The sequence below is a fragment of the Thyridium curvatum genome (genome assembly GCF_004353045.1).
Source record: "Thyridium curvatum strain D216 chromosome Unknown NODE_16_length_530760_cov_82.129700, whole genome shotgun sequence".
Lineage (NCBI taxonomy): Eukaryota > Fungi > Ascomycota > Sordariomycetes > Thyridiales > Thyridiaceae > Thyridium > Thyridium curvatum.
The window spans coordinates 231,813-251,837 of NW_022156771.1; the positions used below are offsets into that span (position 1 = coordinate 231,813).

Here is a 20,025-nt window from a genome sequence, read left to right on the forward strand (position 1 = left end):
ATCCTAAAATAAACTCAAGCCCTATGATAATCTCCAGGGCTGTTGCTAAGCACAGGGGTGCACTGCAACATCTGTTCTGGGCAGGTCCATCCATCTCCTTGGATCTGTCTGGAGAGGTCTTATTACTCTTACTCTTACCACTGTAGCCGATGAGCCGCAATTCGGTTTCGAAACAATCGCTCTGCGGCTCTAGCAATGAAACGAAACAAACTCACCCCGCCCACCCATCCAGCCTCCAGCCTCCAGCCTCCAGCCTCCGTCTACCAAACTCGAATTCCATGCACAATCGCCTCCCAGTTGAATTCTGCAAGGCCGTAGCACCTTCTCCCAACCAGCGGACACCGACATATGTGATATGCCTGCGCCCTTCCCGGCCGAGCAGGCGTCAGAATAAATAACAGAAGTTCATCAGGAGCTACTTCAATGTTAACAATCATTATCCTTGTCATATCCTTACCCTGGCACTCGGAAGGGCTATCCCAGTATCTAAACCCGATGAGCTTGATGGATAAAGTAGGGAGTCAAGCACTTCTGTTAGTAGTCCGTCAACTAGTCTGACCATCACTTGCCGGGCCTTGAGTACTCAGGTCGCCACCCAGGCGCACAACATGACTAACTACCTCTTCGAGCCACACGACGGAGCAGACGCAGTGGCGGTCAGTCATTATGCCTTTTTCATTCTCCTCGACGTTCCTGTTTCTGGTACAGCCAGATTTCCAGGCTATATCATCAGTCATTCCAGCAGACTCATCGATACTTGCTGTTGTACGTAGTTGCGTGTGAGCCGATCAGCCGCATGACATCCAAGTTGTGATGAGAACCCCAACCTCAACAACAAAAGCATTGCCACCATGGGCATAGATGCGAGCGACGCACAGTCCAACGTGAGCAACTGTCTCGTCCAGGCGGTAGGTCAAAAGTCCAATTCTACCAAGTTCTATCAGCTACCCAGCCTCGCCTGAATGCCAGGCCAGTATAAGTTTTACTAACAGCCCTGAACACGAGACACTTGGTCTCTTCTCACGGAAGTGCCATGCCAGCCTCCTTCTAAATTTCATCGAGGCGACCTGCGGACGGCATAAGACTGTCTCAGTACGCCACAGAGTATAAGACTCCTGATGGAAGGTGCCTTTGAGAAGTACCATCATGACCAGAGCCACACTCCGTGCCGACACACTCAGGTACCTCAAGCCATGGCTCTCAACCCAGTCGTGGAATAACCAAGTTTCCCTTCCAAACCCACCCCCTCGACGCCAGCTCCTGCCGGTAAACAAGCCCCAACCCATAGTCATGAGCTCGTCCCCCCTCCTACACATTCTTATATGTCTATCCTCAACTCGGGAACCTCCTGAACCTGCACAGTCACACTCCACGTCCTACCACCGGCACCTTCGCCGTCCTTCTTCCTCTTCTTGCTCTTCTGCCTCAAGCCACTAAAGCAGTCCTGCACATCATCCAGGCTCAGACCCCGGAGAGCCGCCGACGACACCGACACAGACAGCACAAAGTTGTCCCGCTGCCCGTGGGCCACGTCCGTCGCCACCCGGAACCGGATCGCCTGCCGAAGATCCTCCGCCCACCGCGGCCGCGCGGGGACCACGAGCGCGATGGCCGCGGACACGGCGCCGATGTACTCCGCCCAGAAGACCTGCTCCGAGCCCGGCGCGCCGGCGACCCGCTGCAGGCCCTCGTAGAGCTGCCTGTCCGACGGCGAGAGGCTGCCGCCCCACCTGGCGCACAGGGTCAGGCCGAGCAGGGCGCGGGCCACGTGGTTCAGGCCAGGCATGCCAAGGTAGCCGTGGGCGGCCTCGTTCAGCGCCAGAGCGGCGTTGGCACTGGCGTCCTCGCCTCGGCCCTCCCAGAGCTTGCGCGTGAGCACCGGCGCGAGGTAGAGCAGCTTGATCTTGTCCGCCGCCACGCTGCGCGGGATCGCCGTGTCGATTAGGTGAGCCACGGTCCGGACGACCCTGGGATCTTCCTCCCTGGCCGGTGCCGCGGGTATGCCTAGTAGGTCGAGCGGGTTGGCGTCGCGGACCTCAGGCGGCAGCTTCATCATGAGGGCGCCCTCGCGGTTGCCGCCCGCGCAAAAGGTCACGCTTTTGATGCGCGGGACCGCTTTGACGAGGCCTTCGATCACCGTCGCGATAGCGGAGAACTGCTCGCGGCGGCGCTTGGACATGCCAAAGATCTTGCCCTCGTGCTCCTCGTTGACCTTGCGCATCCGCTCCACCTGCGAAAAGTACCCCCCGGGGACCGTGTAGCCCCCGACCAGCGGTATGGGGTACGGCTGCACGGGATCGTTGTGCATGAGCATGCTGCCGTAGCCTCTGAACCCGCCGCCGCAAAGGTAGACGTCCACGCCGTCGCCGCCGTCCTCCCCCCTCGCGAGCCTGTCCAGCTCCGGAAACCTGGCGCACATCTTGGCAAAGGCACCCAGCATGCCGCCCTGCACCTTCTCCACGGTGACGTGAGCCGTGCTCTCGCCATCCCGCACGTTCCTCGTCAGGCGCGCCGCGCCAAACGGCATGCTCTCGCCGGCCGTGGGGACGCGCACTTCGTCGCTCTCTGCTGCTGCGGTGGTGTCCATGTACGTCATCTGCACGCTGCCGCCGCCGAGGTCGAGGAACAGGCCCTTGACCTCGACGAAGCCGGACCGGGCACCCATAGCGCCGAGCAGGGCCTCGACTTCCGGCGACAGCACGCGCAGGGAGAGGTCCGGCGCCGCGGCGGCGATGGCGTCGAGCATGTCGCCCGCATTGAGCGCGCTCCTCATGGCCTCCGTGGCGAAGACGGTGATCTGGGACGGCGGGACGCCGTGGGCGGCGGCGATGGAGCGGAAGCGCGCGAGCGTGGCGGCGACGCGCTGCATGGTGGCCGGCTGGAAGGAGAGCTGGCCGGGCTCCTGGCCGGACTCAGCACGCAGGGCGTCAAAGAGCGAGATGGCGGCGCGCTCGCGGTAGATGCACTTTAGGAGGCGCGTGTGCGGCGGGGAGAGGTCCGATATGGAGAAACGGATGCCGTTACTTGTGAGCCGTGGGTGTTAGTTTGTGCACATCATGCAGGTGAGACCAAGTGAGACGAACCTGCCCATGTCTACCAGTGCGTGAAGATGGTTATCGTTGTCGGGATGCCATCGGCCCATCTTCTCCTCCAGGTTTCCAAGGGTGACAATATCTATTGATCTCGCCATCTTTTGATGTATAAGAAGGGCAAGTTTGGTCTAGGGTTAAGAATGAGCCGTATCTAGTAGCAATTCGGGTATTAAAGCATGAGCTCAAATGACTGGGAGCCAATGATGGCTGGACATCAAGTCGATTAACGCGATGGCAATTACTATGATGGGGAAAAAAGGATGGCAACGCGTGTAAATTAAGGTGTTGAAGAAAATTGATCCTGGTTGAGGCTGATGTCATGGCTTGGAATCTACGATCTTCACAAGGTTTTTTTTTTTACTGGCATGTGCCTCCGGCGGCCTGGACCGAATCCGGGCAACCACGGAAGGCACGTGGGCCGGTCCTGCTCCGTACTCCGCCAAAAACGTCACAGTAGGAAAGAGCCGTTCTACGATTTGAGAAGTGTGAATGACTTGAATTACACTCACTCAATCAAGTATCTTAAGGTACGAGGTATGAAATCCTTTCAATAGTCACCGTGTTATCATCTACTGTATCATGTCGAAGCAATGACACAGGTGCATGAAACGGGACAGGATCGAAAAAAAGAACGCCTTTGCCATTATTCGTAACTCCGTGACTGTATCTAACCCAGATAATACAATTTCACACGGCTGTGATTTCCCCAAGAAAACAAAACGCCAGTCCTCAGCGGCTTCCTAGAAAAAAAAAACACACAAGAAAGGCCCCCTCCGTCTTCAAGGCCAAATGCTCATCTGGATGTTGGCCGCCACGCCCGCCGCCCCAAAGATGACGGAGTACTCGTCCTTGAACCGCACGGCCTTGCTGTCGGTCCCGTTGATCGGCCCGCCCGACGAGCCGAACGAGTTCTTGCGCCGCAGCGCCAGGTTCCACGCGAAGCTCGACATGCTCGTGCCCGTGACCAGGCCCGCGCGCAGCATGATCTCGTAGTCGACGAGCGCGCGCTGGTCCCAGGTGAGCTGGTCGAGGCGCGCCCGGTCCGCGCCCTCGAGGATGTCCGTCTTGAGCACGACCGTCGCCTTGAAGTCCTCGCACCGCTCCTTGAAGTGCGTGACGTTGTCCTTGGTCGCGCCCGTCGCCAGGTAGACCACCGGCACCCTGTTCTCCACGATGACGTCCAAGTAGTCGCCCGCCTGGTCCTCGTACGGCGGGAACTTGCCCTGCACGTCGCGCTCCGTGCGCAGGTGCACGCCGACGAAGCTGTCGCGCTTGAGCCCCCCGCGCGGGTCCAGGTTGAGGCTGAACATCTTCTGCATGTTGAAGAGGCCCGCGGCCGCCAGGCGCCGCACGTCCTCGCGCAGGCGCAGGATGCGGCCAAAGTTGTTGGTGAAGTCCGGGCTGTCGTAGGCCGTCGGCCAGAAGAAGGTCGGCGTCATGAGGTGGACCATGAAGGGGTACTTGCGGTCGCGCGGGGGCGACTTGTTGTCCATGAACTCCTTGATCTTGTTGGCCAGCTCCTCGGGCTTCTTGGCCACGCTGCCGGCCACGAAATCCTGCGTCAGGTCGCCAATGCTCATCTTGGGTGGGTGCAGGAGGCTCGGTTGCTGGTATAGCTCGCCCATGGACTTGTAGACCTTCATCTGCGGGCAGTGTGTCGCCAGCGAGTTCACGAGGTGGGGTATGTCAAAGAAGTAGTCCATCGGGATACCTCGGTGCGGGCCGCGGTCATTGGGAATTAGTTCCTCGAGCTTCATCTCTGATCGGCGGATGATGTCGGGAAGGACCAGCTCAGCTGCGCCGGGGTTAGTATTCTCGTGTCGTACACACGAATTACACAGGCGAGAAGTAGATAGACTAACCGCCCATCTCGATGGCTATGCGGATGCAGGTCAGATGGCCATTCTTCACCTCCCCGACACCGCCTGGCACAGGGTCGCAGGAGAGGATCAGGCCAGGCGTCCAGGTCCTCGAAGCACAGAGTCTCTCGATGCCAACCCCGTCGAAGGGATCGCCGACTTCATGTTTTAAGAAGTCGTTTACGTACAAGGTCCGCTCGTTCTTGAACTGGCGAAGGAAGCTTGTATAGGCGGAGGTATACGTAGCCGGTGACGCCAGGTAGGTGACAATCCATATCAGCAACAGCAGAGGGACACCCAGCTTGATGGCTGGATGCCGCAGAGAAATGAACATGTTGAAGCCAGCCGAAACGAACAACGAGGAATCAAGGCAAAAGAAGCAGACCTTGCCTACAAAGAGCGTATACGAATTGAAAAGAGGTTACTGCTGGAGCACAGCAAAGAGCGACTGAGGGACGATTCGAGGAAAGAACGAGAGACGAAAGGGATGAGGAAAAAAACAAGCTCAAGACTTCTCAGGCCCAAACCGCCATGAGTGAAACCTTGTTCCAGTCGGCTTGAAAATGGCGTTCTTAGATCGCATGTCATTTCAATAGTCTGCCCCGATAAGGGAAAAAAAAGGGGAACCAGCTGCGATTCGACCCCTGTGGACCTGCTGCTAGATACCCAAATACCGTACTTATTTTTGGAATCGCAGTGCACCATGGCATTTCACATCTACGTTGTCAAGTGTGCTCCTTCAAGAAGATTTTCTATCGCCCAGCAGCAACTTTGCTCACCCAAGGTTTGTGGTGTTTTGGCAACAGAAAGACCGGCGCGAGAGAGATTGAGCAAGTACGTAGGCGGTGGGTGGTGGTGGCATGGTTTGGAGTGAGACACCGAAAGGAACCAGAGGACACGCACGCTTCAATCGCAACTGAGCTTCTCCGCATCCCACGCATTGAGGGGTTTCCGGGAGAGAGATGAGGTGTGCTCAATCAGAGGCCGCGATGGACTTGATGTGGTATATCACCTGTTGTGACTCTGCAGGCTTGGGTATCACTCGGCTCTTCCTGCCGTGGGATGTTTGCAGATATCATTGCTTGAGACGTCCGTGACCGCTGAAGTGCTCCGTGGGTTGAGGATCGGCGGCGTGGAGTAGTCGAGCTACGGTAGTTGGGCTCCTCTGCTTTTGTACAGGTCGATCGCTTCCTACGGTATCCTACCTCACAAGCTGGCAGAGGGGCGTCCCGAGCCAAAAAGGCGCGCTAGTCTGGTCCGCCACCCACGGCAAGGGAGGAGAAGAGCTGACTGGCTCGGCCACTCGACGATGATCGCGGGTGGACGTGTCTTTGAACGGACTTCTGGGTCCCATCGGATGCTGCCATGGGTTCAAGTCGGTTGGTAGGAGGAGACGTAAGCAGTAGAACCCGATGTGGATTCCGGACCAGACTTTCTTTATATGTACGGAGTATGCATCCTGCAACAGCTGGCAATCCCCCACCCTTCTCCCTCTGCTTTGCCTTGCCCCGTGGTCTGGTATCGGGATGTATGTACGTGTATACACCCCGTGACGCCGTATCATCCTGCCAAAAGGATTCAATGGCGACGCCGCTCCTGCACGGATGAGGAGCATCCCCATCCAGCACCGGATCAATGAGCTAGATGCTCTTCCGAGCCTGCAAGCGTGATAGGAGGGGCCATGGAGACTGCAGAAGGGGGGAACCACAGCCAACCTGGAGTGCAGCGCGCAGTGCAGGGACAAGATCACAGCTGGGTGGGAAAGAAAGAATGGAATATGTAAGCTCGGCGGTGCCTGGTGGGCGCGCGGGTGGATTGGTGGATGGATCAGTGTGCTTGCTGGCCGAGCTGGGGCTGGCTGCTCGCTAGAGTTCGTCTGCAGGCACTTTAGCTTAAGCGCGTCTCTTTTTGGCGCGAGGCCGACGCGAAAAAACGCGCGTTTAGGTGGGCGCTGATCACGACTTTGGCTGGACATCAGGAGCGACCGGGCACGACTGGCAAGCCTGTTGGGCCACCCACGCACACTCTCGCAAGTGTGTAAAAATGGTAAAACAACGGCCTGGATACTACTATCGTGCCATGCACCAATAATCAAGCACACTACTCTGGCTGTGATGCAATCGACCTGAGTTCTCATCGTGATCGCGGTGTAAGCGCGGGGTCTTAGTTGAATAGACTTATACTTGGACCGAGCGACAGATAGAGAACAAAAGAGCCTGGTTTCCCAGCTGTCTGTCCGCAGCAAAAAACACAGCTGGCTATTTTCATTCATCTTTCTCTTCGTCTCCTTCTCTTGACTTTTGGTTGCTTATTCTCAACTGCCAGTCAGTTAGTCGTTGGCACCCATCCCTGCATGGTCCGTCGTCTCGTCTCCAGAGAACCACATTCCAGCCTCTCGATTTTCCCGCCGACTGGAAATCCGAGGCGAGCAAGGTAGCGAGGCACTGCAGCAGCACCAGACGCACGGCCGGTGGGAAGCGATTCGACAGCACTCGTCTTCCTGTGCAACTCTTTTTTTCTGGTGTGCCACCCTCAAAGTCTCTTGCTCTGCACCAGGTACCTCGTGGGACTTGGACTTGGACTTGGACTTGGGATACGATATCAGCACACAAACTACACCCGTATGGGATCATCCCTCGCACCAGTCTGAGACCTGCCACTCTGCACATCCACGATCCTACCTGACGGCTCCATCTGGCGCCCGTCAGTCTGCATTCTGGACCGCACTAGAGGGCGTTCTCGTTGGCAAGACTGTTGCATCCATTGGTGACAGAGAGGTACACGATCATCGGTGGAGACATAACGGTTCTTGTTGCCCTCGCGTGCCTCATCCCGGAAGCTCAACGTCCTTCCCCAAGGTTCCGAACCAGGGCCCGTCAAGCTTGGGTGGCTGTCGCATTGCCTTTCGCCTCGCCGTCCCCGTTACCGCCGCCGCTCTTTCGTCGTGCATTTACCCATTTGAAGATCGCTGCATATGCACCCCTATTAGTGCTGCTACTTGGCTAGACCCTTCATTCTCACGAGGGTCACTCTTGGTCCTGGGGCGTGCAGCTTCTTGCCCCTGCTAGTACTCCCAAACGGGAGAGAGAGGTCCACGACAAGTCAAGTCCCGGCCCACGGGTTGGTCCCGGACGAGCACACAGACAGGACACGAGGACGAGACAGGTCAAGATCAGAGCCAGACAGGTCCCCCAAAACTTCAACACGACCCAAAACCCTCAGGGGAGCCCTGGTCGAGGGATCCACCCTGCACCTGCACTCGCTCTGCATCTTTGCCCATTTGATCATAAATTCAATTTCTTCAGTGGGGTTCCTTGGGCCTGGGTGGACAATCAGGTGCTGCAGCCACTGCTGGGGTACTGATTGCTGGGTGCTTGTGGGTGCTGCTTTAGTGCTCCCGCTGTTCGCGCTGGCGCCCCCAATCGCCCATCACCCACCTGTTCACTGATCTGGTCTTTCTTCCCTCCCCCCCCAAAAGTTCACTTCACCACCCGCTTTGCTCGCTCCCATCCACTTCGCGATTCTTCCTCCTCTCTTTTTCTCATCCCAAGCACAGCGACACCACGATATTCGAAGACCGCGTTCTTCTTCGTTCCCCCCGACACACATCGCCCTCCCCTGCCCTTTTTTTCAGTACAGTCATTCTTTTATCCATACCAATTTCTACGAAAATAGCGGTCCACTACACCTTTCCCGGCATTTACTCGCTCGTCGCATAACTTCCACACACCCGATTTCTTTTGACTACCTTACTCGCATCGCCAACAACAAAAACTTACCACGACATCTTACTCTCGACGCGACCCGACAGCCCAGCTGGATATTCGCTTGCTACGATTGCGTGCGCTACCAGCGAGTATCTCGGACCTCTTGCGACCAGTAGCGACCCGTCAACTCTTCGAGGTCCTCGTTTGTCGTCTGGTGGAACAGATGCGCATGGTCGGAAAGTGCTACGTCCAATTTAGCCGCGACACAGAGAGACCACTACATCCATGATAGTGTAGTTTGCGACATAGCTGAACACGAGCGCTGGGCCGTTACACCCAGTCGGCTCGAGAGAGACTCGGGCACAAACACAACCAGTTCGCGGAACTCTGGGAGGAAGAGGAGTTGCGACTACAAGGGCAGCCAGCGCCTTTTATTTGCAACAAGCGATCAACCACAGCGGCATCTGGCGGCAGCATCTTTCGCGCTGCTCCCTACCAAGTGCGTGGAGTCTACATTCCACAAGTCGCGCAACATCCCGCCAAAATGGCCTCACCACATTCCAGCTCGCCTACCCTCCCAAGGCTCGTCTTCAGCCAGCCTGCGAGACGCGATGGCCCAAAAACACCTGAGCCTTTCGCGAGCGCGCCAGACGCTAGCCTCTCATCTCCCCCTCGGCCGCGCTTCAAATTGAAGAGGCGCAACGTTCCTCATCTCTCTGCACCCACCCAGCATTTCCTGGCCTCCGTCGCAGCCGCCGACGTCCCCATACCAAGTATCGAGGAACCCGAAATTGCATCCCTCGACTCTGATATGATTGATACCTATCCTGGCATGAGCAATTTCCCGGATGATGAAGACATGGCGCTACTCGCAATCCGAGGACGCACCTTCTCACCTCCAAAGACTCCAGCACCGGGCATTGTCCCATCTCTTTCGCCGTCAAGATATCCGAACTGGACTATCGACTCGTCCTTTACGAGTTCTGCCGAGTCCAGCCCGGAGCCCAGCCGGCCGTCGACATCGCGGTCAACCCAGACCAGTGCCTCGCTCTTCAGCGGTCTGTCTCAATTCTCTGATGATAGCCACTGTGTGAGTCCAGAGACGGACAACTCGGACAAGTTTGTCTGTGTGTCTTCTGACGATGGCTTCGACGCGCTGCCCGGCCCGTCGAAGCGGTCCTCGAGAAAGGCGCCGTGGACCAAGGCTATGAGCGCGCACTTGTGGTCCACCTACATCCTCTACCTCCAGGACCCCAAGGTCACTCCTTTCAGGATTGGCAAGAGTTGTGTGCCTCCTCATGGCGTCTGCCTTCGCGTGGCTCGCGAGGCCAGGCGAAGTTGGAAAGGCGCAAGGGCATTCGGCAACGTTGCTGCTCCGGTAGCACCAGGCACCAAGAGTGGCAGCAGTACCCCAACAGCAGAGAGCTCAGGGACGTACATGGAATGGCCGCATACCTGCGCCGCTACCCGTGCTCACTTGCGAGACCTGTGCAAATTGAAGGCGTCCACGCCTGGCGTCCGGAGCTTCCACCATATGTCCCGAAGCCCTACTCCATTCACCCAGGCCGCCACCAGGCACTGGAACCGGCGCACGACGCCAGCCGGCCTCGCCTCGGCGTTCGGGACGCAGGACATGGCGCTCTCGCTGACGGCGAGCACCTCCGAGGCAATGCAGCCGCAGGGCCCGCTGGCTCAGCTTACCGGTTCCGGCCCGCAGTTCCCTCCAAGCTCGCCTCCACCTATGGTGTTCACCTTCCCTGGCCCTGGCCATGAGAGCGAGGCGTCGGCTGCCGAGCGCCGGCGCCTCGGTTCGCCCTTCACAGCAAGAAGCTATGGACCTAGCTCATCTGCGCCCCTCGCTGCTGTGCTGGGCTTGACTACCAACACTCGTCAGCCCCACACCGTCGGCCCTCGGCGCACTCTCCAGTCGCCTGTCCGTCTCAGCAGATCTGGCACGCAAAAGAGGCGATCGAAGCAAGGGCACGAGGCTCGCAAGCGTCCCAGCTTGGCTTCGGATATCTTTGTTGATCCCTCGATTGCTATAACGACTGCACCTACGGAAGCTAGCCTCGGTCCTGCTTTCAGTTCTACGAGCACGGCTCGCAATGACGAGCTCTTCATCCCCAGGAGCCCGATGGGATCCCTCACGACTTCCTCGACAGCCCCGCAGCTTTCGACAAAGTCTCTGGCGCCCCCCGAGGTTCCTCCACCTCGGCTTGGTTCGCCCTTCCGCGGCCACGGACACAGTTCCAGCTTTAGCTTCCCGAACCGCTTCTCGCAGCCCATCACGCTCGACATCGAGGCGCTGGGTCGGCCCTTCTCTACTGTGCGCCAGCCTGTCGCTGCGGCCGAGACGTCCTCGCCGCCCCCGCGAACTGATCTCGCTTCTCGTCTGGCCTACATTGACCAGCGACTTAAGGAGTTTAGGAGCCGAGACATCACTCGCCGGCGCTCAGAGTCGCCTCTGTGAGCGCCCGTGCTCATACTACATTCCTTGGCATCGCATTTTGCTCCATTTCCTTTTTCTCTCAATTTTCTTGTACAAATTTTCGACCTCTCCACCCCATGTCTTGATGATTCCTACGACTTTGATGCGGTTTCTATTTCGTTTGCTTCTTTAAAGACGGCAGCATGGAGGTTGTAAACCGGTCTGATGAGGCAGGGACAATACCCTCCTCGGAGACGGCATAGCAGAGGTTCAACCGCTGTCCGTGGCATCGTTCTCGCGGCCGCCCCATAGTTTGGCATTTTCCATTTTTTTTTTCCCATTCCCGTTTTCCGGGGTGCGCCGCATTTTGCCTACACCTCTGCATCATCTTCATCTTTTCTCAATCCTTCGAGGGGTTGAACATCGGGTTTGGAGACCAATATTCCATATCACCTTTTAACTGAAAAGGGCTTTGGCCACCAGTCGCCGCGCCGCCTGCTTCTTCTTCACACAGGACGGGCGGGCGGGAACTGGGCTGGCAAAGTCTGTTTTCTTGCAACGAAAATAAGGCATATCACGACACGACATGAAACGACAACAGACATGATGAAATACGTCTAGGGACATAGGGTTTTTGATTTTTTTTTTTCTCCCTTTCATCATCCTTGAGTGGAATAGGGGACGTGGCGAGGAGAGTGGTACAGGACTTTGAAGGGTGACGACTGTCAGTTGCCAACTGGTGTCTCCCTTCATGAAGGCATTATTCCAAAACAGAACAATTTGTTGCTTCCCATCAAGGGAGCTTTCATTCATCTATAGATCTGGAGTTAGGGGGGGGCAGGATATGGCACAGGGTCCAGGGCACCTTTTTAGACGTACAAAAAGTCTGATGAGATATGAAGATACATTATCAATGAACGGTACATACTATTTCTACTGAGCAACCAGCAAGCACCGAGGGTTCTTTTAAGGGATGTGTCTTGTATGTAAATGTGTCAGTGACCAGGCGATTGAAAGGAAGGATGAGATGAGTCTGAAGAGAACGAATTTAATGAGGCTCGCGGGAGTACGTACTTGTAATTACGGGCGCTACGGGAGCTTGTTTTCGGACCAGTTCCGCTAGACCACCCGTCGTCAGCCGCCCCCAGACCTCGAAGCTTACTTGATCCACCTAGTTATCTGTGTGCAGGGGGGGAGACCCGAAATTTGGGGCAAATGAATATCAATAAGAAGACAGCTTTGACGAGAGTCTCAAGGTGAAGAGAAAGTTTGAACACCAAGAAGGGAAAAAAGCAAAAAAAAGAAAGTTTGAAGCAAGCAGGGTTCGAACATCGCACTTGATCCTCAACATAATCGCCCAAAGGAACTCCTTTAGGGGTAAGCATTTAATGTCATTGTTCGTGTATCCCCCTGAACCAAATCCCCCTGAACCAAATAACCCGCTTGCTTCAATGTTGAGAGTGACCACCTCTAAACTTACTTATGAAGCTGTTGAACGAGTGCATCGTCGTTTCAAATCCTCCAGGGCTGGGAGATGACTCGGCCGGATCACTCTCTTGCTTGGTGCCGAACGTACATAAATTACGGCACCTGTGGGTGGGGAAGCTTGACGCGGGACCGTACTCCGAAGCAGCCGCGTTTCTAGTCGCGCCGACCCTTTATTTTTTCCCCCTTTGGATGCTTTTTTACGTATTCGATTCGCACCCTCGTCACCCCGTCCGACCTACCTACCCTCTCGAAACGGACGGCAGCTTACTAACTCGATCGCCCTTTCTCTCTTTCCTTTTAGCATCAGGATTGGTCAATGAGAGAAGGATGATAGGCTCATTCAGGGAAGGGAGGCCGCGGCGCTCGGGAGGGCTCCCCCTTCTGGCCGTGCTGCTGGCTGCCGTTGCGCTGTTCGCCGGCGCCGCGCAGGCCTCGGTAGGGGACAAGTCGCATGAGTTTAGAGAATGCGTCGAGGTACGGGCGCCCAAATCCAGGATACAACTGGGGCCAAGGGACGTGAAGCTGACCCATTGTGCAGGTCTGCAAGCAGGAGAACTGCGGCCCGGGACGAGAGGCCACTCCGATCCGTAAGAAACTCTCAACCCTCGCATACCGACGAAACCAATCGAGCCCTCCCTCACACCCCAGAACGAACGCCCAAAACTACACATATCTCCCTCCCCAAACGAAAGCAAAGACACAAGCTGACACACGCTTCCCCTCCTTGACAGCCCTCCACCGGCGCCTCCTGCTCTGGGACTGCCCCTCGGAATGCGACTACACGTGCCAGCACATCATCACGGCGCGGCGCGTCGCCCGCGGCGACCCCGTCGTCCAGTTCCACGGCAAGTGGCCCTTCTACCGCCTGCTGGGCCTGCAGGAGCCCCTCTCGGTGCTCTTCTCGGCCGGCAACCTCTGGGCGCACCTGTCCGGGTTCTCGGCGCTGCGCGCCCGCGTCCCCGCCGCCTACCCGCTCATGCCCTGGTACCGCGGCTTCGCCCTCGTCGGCTCCGCCTCGTGGGTCTTCAGCATGGTCTTCCACTCCCGCGACCTCTGGGCCACCGAGCAGCTCGACTACCTCGCCGCCGGCGCGTCCGTGCTGTACGCGCTCTACTTCGCCACCGTGCGCGTCTTCCGCCTCGACCGCGCCCGCGGCGCGACGCTGGGCGGCTCCCTCGACGTCAACACGGCCCGCCGGGCCTGGACCGCGGCCTGCGTCGCCCTCTACGTCGCGCACGTCTCGTACCTCGAGCTCTGGAGCTGGGACTACACGTACAACATGGCCGCCAACGTGGCCGTCGGCGGCGTGCAAAACGTCCTCTGGACCTGGTTCTCGTACCGCCGCTGGCGCGCCACGCGCCAGTTCTGGGCCGTCTGGCCCGGGGTCGCCGTCGCCTGGATCATGGCCGCCATGAGCCTCGAGCTCTTCGACTTCCCGCCGCTGTGGGGCTCGCTCGACGCCCACAGCCTGTGGCACCTGGGCACCGTGTTCCCGACGATGCTCTGGTACAAGTGAGTAGTCTCTTTCTCTCTCTCATCCTCTCATCTCTTGTCCCGTACCAAATCTGGGAGGCTGTTTGTGTGTCTATGTTATGTTGCCAGGTCAAGACCTGAGTGCTGACCCGTTTGTTTGATCACTTAGCTTCCTGATCAAGGATGCGCAGGACGATATTGCCAACTCGGAGAAGCTCAAGTTCAAGGCGTGAAAATGATATGTGTAAGAAGAGCAAGGTAATATGTCATGTAGTAACATGTAGCTCTGTCTGTAGGAGATATGACCTGGGGCGAGAGGCGTTTGACATTAAAGCCAAGATTTGTCCAGCAGAGAGGCGCATCTAGGTTTCAATTCCCCTAGGCGGCCCTCCTGGACGGATGCTACAGGTCACATAAGGATAGAACTTCACACAAAAAATGATAATGACATGGAAAGACATGAAGATGATTAGACTATCTACCGGGCCGTATGCTCGCTCATTCCTGACTGATATTCCGCTGTTGGATTCCCTTACAGACCAACGCCTAGTATCCTGCAGGAAGGGTGTCCAAGTCGATTTCTCATTTTCAGTCGCTTCTTCTCATCATACACAAGCAAACTACCCCCCCCCCCCCCTTTCTCTCTCAAAAAACCCCTCCCCCTTCGTTCACTCATCGTCCATAGTCCACACGTTGGGTCCAGCCTGCTGCAGCGCCGCCCGCAGCCGGTTCTTGACGCCGTCGCGCTTGGCAAACTTCTCCCGGATCGCGCGCTTCTCCTCCTCGTTGTACATGGTGACCTTCTTGCGCGAGGGCGTGCCCGCCCTGCCACCACCGCCGACAGAGCCGACCGACGACGTCAGCGCCGGCGAGAAGACCGACGCCCGCTTCTGCGGCGTGCTCAGCGGCGTGCCCTCGCGGCTGCCGCCGTGCAGGCCGAGCTTGCGCATCTGCGCCTCGAGCACGTCGATGTCGCCGCTGCGCTTCTCCACCATCGACGTCATCTTGGTGATGGTGCGCATGACGGCGTCGACCGTCGGCGCCGCGGCTCCCGTCTTGCCTCCGCCCGCCGCGACGATCTTGGTCTTGAGCATGGTGAGGGACTGCTCGGCCTCGGCGAGCAGCTTCGCGAAGGCGGTGAAGCCGCGCCGCAGGTCGTTCTGCTGCGCGGCCTGCTCGGCGCTGAGGGGCTGCGAGCGCGTCGCCGCGAGCAGTGAAGGGTCCGCCCGAGCTGTCACGACCTTCTTAACGTCGTTCTCTTTGACTCGCAGGCGCGCCAGCTCTTTGGCTAGCTCCTGGCACGAGTCGAGCATGTCGTCGACATCCTTGACGCGGGCGTCCTCGAGCTGCTTGGTGAGCTGTTTGTCGATGATATCCTGGCAGTCTGCAATGTCGCACAAGATCCAGCCCTCCTCGCTCTCAAGATCATTGACATCCTTGGGGCTCTTGTGGTCTTCAACTTGTCCATTGTGAGCAGCGATGAACTCTTTCAAGTGACGAGCGTTGACAGCCAGACACTGAATCATCCGGTTGACATCCCGGTACACGGCCTCGGCCTGATCGGCAATTGAAGGTCCGGACTGTGGCGTATCGCCCAGCTTATATACGAACTCGGCCAGCTGCAAGGTCGGCTCGATCGGCTGCGCAAGTTCATCTTCCAGAAGCTCGTAGTCGTCGTCGATAAGGTTCCGGGCCTCCTCAGTCTGCTTCTTCTGGATTCTTCGTTGCTCTTGCACGTTGACATCCTCTACAGGTGTTGCGCGGCCCAGCCTCGACACACTAGCTGATGGCGCTGGTCTGGCCCCCAAGATATTCGACGCCATGTGCGGTGCACTAACCGAGCGCGAGGCCTCTGGCAATCGAGCACTGAGCCTGCCTGCAAACTGTCCCGGAGCTCGCACGGGGCTAGGCGATCTAGGACTAGTCACCGGCGGCTGGAAGACAGGTGCGTTCTGCGAGACTTCGCCGAAGAGACGATTGCTTTGTGGCTTGTTTGCTTGAGAGGCATTCGAGAAAAGACTGCCGCTCACGCCGGCGAAAGAGCTCTGAGGTGTAAAGCCTGGGGTTGTACCGAAGTCGGTGGTTGTCGTAGGGCTTAGATCCTGAGCCACGTCCACTCCGCTGCCTTCTGTGCCGGCCTCCGACTCACCGCCCTCTTCTTCACCCTCTTCTTCGTCACCTTCTGAGACCTCTTCCTCCTCCTCCTCGTCAAAGCTTTGCTCTTCGTCATCCTCGTCCACCTCTCCCTCCTCGGAAAGCTCTTCCTCAGGACTACTGGGGATCTGCTCTGCGTCAGCATTGGCTGCGGCGAAAAAGGGGTTGATCGGCACGCTCTCGGGTCCAGTCTTGGCCAAGGGTTTTGATGTGAAATCGGGAGGGAATCTGGCAGGCTCGGGCTTGGACGTAGTCGCCTTGGGTGCTGAATCAGCTGGCAAGGGAACATCTTCGACGGACGGTAAGGGTTTGTTGGCAGGGACAGGAGCCTCAGGGGCCTTGCGCTGGACAGGGGTTGGGTCGGGGGGCAATGGTGGCTCGGCAACAGCCTTGACGGGTGTCTTGGCAAAAACGTTCGGGGAAATACCAGAAGCCGCGGACGATGAAGAAGACTCTCCAAGAGGATAAGTCGCCTTGCTGGTAGTGTCTGGCGGAAGCGGCTCTTGGCTGGATTCCTCCACTTTGATCTTCGGCGTCTCAGTAGCCGAGGACGATTGCTCGGACTCGGCCGGTTTGGGACTGCCGAAGATGCTGGCGGTGCTAGCGAAAGGATTCTGCTTGGGCTGACCAAAGATACTACCAGAAGCTGATGGCTTGGTTTGGGTGCCAAAGATGCTTCCGGATCCTTGTGGCTTCGACTGGTTGCCAAATATGCCGCCAGAGGAGGCCTGTGAGGTTGTAGTTGTCGCGCCGCCAAAGAATTTCGACGGTGCTGGAGTAGTTGTAGGGGTAGTAGACTCAAAGATGGATTTTGGCTTTGACGGCTCTGTGGCGACTGGGGTCGTGGCATCCATGTCTTCGTCCTTGGACTCGACAGCATCAGGAGTTTTGGCCGTCTCTCCCAGAGAAAGGAATCCGGAGCCGAACATGGATCCGCCGCTGGGCTTTTGCGGTTCGTTGTCTTCAGCAGACGCTTTGTCTGCCTTGAAGGTAGTGCCGAGGACAAACGGCGTTGAGCCGAAAGCAGGCTTCGCATCGGGCTTGGATGCGGGCGGTGGGAAGGATGTTTGAGCATCCATTGATGTGCTGGAGCCAAACGAGCCCGCAGGCTTACCGGGGCCAAATACACTACTTCCGGTAGTGGAAGATCCCAACGATCCGAAACCACCCTTGTTCGCAAAGCCAGCGAAACCGCCGCCGCCGCCCGAAGGAGAGGACGATGAAGCACTTGCAAAAGGGTTTGCGGGAGCGGCACCGCTACTGCCGAAGCTCGGCTGACCAAAAGCAGGCGTTGCTGTTGAAGGCGAGCCAGATCCCCATGGGGATGTCTTCTGACCACCCATACCCATGACAGATGACTGGCCGAAAGCTGGTGCTGCGGGCTTCGCGCCCATAGAAGGCGTACCAAAGGATGGCGCTCCAAAGGACGGAGCTCCGAATTTTGGTCCGCTGGCAGCTGGTGCACTACCCAAGGAGTTTGAGCCGAAGGCGGGGGCAGGGCTCGAGGTACCAGCACCTGTACCGAATGGGGCCGAGCCAAAGGGCGATGCTGCAGCTTTGGCTCCAAAAGCACCAGTCTGAGGAGATGCCGCCGAGCCGAATGCTGTGGGTGCCACCGGAGTAGAAGCAGACGTGGGTTGTGATGCTGCAGAGTCCTGCACTGCAGCAAGACCAGGATACGTCGTCCCTTCCCGGATAGACTCATTATAGACGATCCACCAAGAGGCTAGCACACCTTCGTTGTTCAATACCCACAGTCCGGGGAGAGGGCCCGGAGACTCGTCGATCTCGTCGGTAGGAATAGGCTTGTAGACCTTGTCTTTGGCAGATAGGTCCAGGGCAGCGCCAATGGGGAAGGTCTCACTGTAATCCTCAGCCATGGGAACCTGAGCTCGTTTGGAATCATCGGCAAGTTCAGTGGTAGTGAAGACGCCGGCGACCTTCTCCGCCGGCGCACTGCTAGTGAGAGGGGTCTTTGACTTGGTGATAAGACCGATGTTCTCAACGGCCGTCGATGAGACAATGAGCAGATCTTGTAGATTGGGCGGGAAATCGCGCAGCCTCAAGATCGAGTGGTGAGGGGTTTTGTCTCCATACGGGTCAACAGGATCCTGCAGGCTCTGGAAAACGAAGGACCCGTCTTGTTGCTTGGTGGCGATGTGATATGCAGACTTGCCCTCGCTGTTGGTAGGGTTATGGACAAGCAGCCAGACAGTGTTAGTCAGCCAAGTAATGGAAGCAACTATGTAGAGTTCATAATTAGCAAATCCGTTTCATCGATGTTTCTGGGACCCAGAGAGAGTTACCATGATAGTCGCCCAGTTGAGGAGGCTTTGGAATCTGCCCTTGCTCCTGGCCGTCCGGCTTCATTTGTACCACAGTGCCGTCTGCCATACCGGCCACGATTTGAGTACCCTTGTTGCTCCAAGTGACACAGCTGACTTGGCTCTTGAGCGCAGATTCTTTGCGCTCGCCAAGGTGAACCATCAACAGATTACCATTGTTCGTCACAATCGCGCACAGGTCGGAAGTCTTGGGCATTGGGTTCGGGGCGAGGGCTCGTAGCGTCTCGCCATTCGTAGAGAGCTCAAAGGCCGGTTGGGTCGAGCCACCAGATAGTGAATCGACATTGTAGACGGCCAGACCCCCACCGGTCTCGGCGGAGAGTATGAGATATTGTTCATCGGCCGAAAAGGCGACTTGCGACAGCCGCATGGGCAATGGGAGCTTGACTTGTGGCTGAAGCTGGCGAACCTCTGAGTCGCCTTCCTTCGGGCTCTCAAATGCCTTGCGCACAGACTCGGTCGTAGCAACGTGAACGGCATCTGGGCCGGCTGCGGCCACAAGGCCTTTCCGCGATGCAATGGAGATGAGGGATGCGGTTGGTGCAGGGAGGTCGGTCCATTTCGAAGTCAGCTGGACTTTTGCGTCTCCCGCGAGGGACAGAAAGCCGAGACCCTGGTCATCAATTAGCTCAAGGAACACGATGACATCGGCGAGAAATCGACCGAAGCCTACCTCTGTCTGAATGAGCTCGAGTGGCTCTCCTTCGACCAGTCCTCCTGCCCCGCCGGCGCTACCTGTCATGGCAGCGCCTGAGTTGCCAAAGCTGAAGGCCATGACTGTCGCAATGTAGCCGCCTTTGGAGAGAGGACCCGAGGTTCATAAACTCGACCTCCTTCTCATTGAGAGGCGACTCGGCAGGTGACAGGGGAACAGCTACTGCTTGAGAGTGTAGATGCAATGTTTTGTTCGAAGGATCGAAGGGCTGATGGTCGAGTAGGCGCCTGTGTGAAGGTCTTCCTGATCGCAAAAAGGGAGAATTATTGATGGAAAGTCAAGTAGCCTGTGACTCCAGACTCGTCAAGAAAGCGAGGTTAGTGTCACAAGCTCGCGAAGGCAAGGAAGGCAGCTCTGTTGGTTGAAATGGTAGTGGTTGACCTCGAAAGACGCGGTTCTGCCTTCTCTCACCTACCTGACCCACCAAAAAAGTGCAGCACCCCTGCCAACTCCAGCGAAGCTTGGGCTGCCTGCACCAGCCGAAGCTCGAGATCACGTGCAGCCTCCAGGCAGTTCCTTGGCTGGGAGTCCCTCGAGCTGGGGCGAGAGCAACACAAAGCTTTGGCCAATCACGTCTCAAGGCGCCCGACCGCGTCCTGAAGGAGCTTCCAATCGGTGCCTTGCAGTAGCTGCGACGCCTGAAGGCAGCTTTTAGCCTCGTCATCAGCGCCCGTACCTAACCTCAACCTCGACTACCATCATACGCCTTCAAACGAATCCGATCAGGATCACTATCCTCCGCCATCCACCAACATCACCCGCAG

The 20,025-nt window shown here is 57.4% G+C and overlaps 5 protein-coding genes across 5 annotated transcripts; 2 read left to right on the top strand and 3 right to left on the bottom strand.

Annotated features, from left to right (window-relative positions):
- Positions 1–1,318: 1,318 nt before the first annotated feature.
- Positions 1,319–3,190, bottom strand: E0L32_003625 (uncharacterized protein; the record flags this gene model as incomplete). Its single annotated transcript, XM_031137946.1, has 2 exons — positions 1,319–3,023; positions 3,084–3,190. 2 exons carry the CDS (start codon positions 3,188–3,190, stop codon positions 1,319–1,321), a joined length of 1,812 nt encoding a protein of 603 aa, XP_030998395.1.
- A 681-nt stretch (positions 3,191–3,871) lies between these two features.
- Positions 3,872–5,285, bottom strand: E0L32_003626 (uncharacterized protein; the record flags this gene model as incomplete). The annotated part of the gene is made up of 2 exons (XM_031137947.1): positions 3,872–4,887; positions 4,955–5,285. 2 exons carry the CDS (start codon positions 5,283–5,285, stop codon positions 3,872–3,874), a joined length of 1,347 nt encoding a protein of 448 aa, XP_030998396.1.
- Positions 5,286–9,202: 3,917 nt separating this feature from the next.
- Positions 9,203–11,128, top strand: E0L32_003627 (uncharacterized protein; the record flags this gene model as incomplete). The annotated part of the gene is made up of 1 exon (XM_031137948.1): positions 9,203–11,128. The coding sequence occupies one exon, from the start codon at positions 9,203–9,205 to the stop codon at positions 11,126–11,128; it is 1,926 nt and encodes a 641-aa protein (XP_030998397.1).
- Positions 11,129–12,901: 1,773 nt separating this feature from the next.
- On the top strand, positions 12,902–14,280 carry E0L32_003628 (uncharacterized protein; the record flags this gene model as incomplete). The annotated part of the gene is made up of 3 exons (XM_031137949.1): positions 12,902–13,048; positions 13,113–14,086; positions 14,217–14,280. 3 exons carry the CDS (start codon positions 12,902–12,904, stop codon positions 14,278–14,280), a joined length of 1,185 nt encoding a protein of 394 aa, XP_030998398.1.
- Positions 14,281–14,715: 435 nt separating this feature from the next.
- Positions 14,716–19,321, bottom strand: E0L32_003629 (uncharacterized protein; the record flags this gene model as incomplete). Its single annotated transcript, XM_031137950.1, has 2 exons — positions 14,716–18,443; positions 18,508–19,321. 2 exons carry the CDS (start codon positions 19,319–19,321, stop codon positions 14,716–14,718), a joined length of 4,542 nt encoding a protein of 1,513 aa, XP_030998399.1.
- Positions 19,322–20,025: the final 704 nt, after the last annotated feature.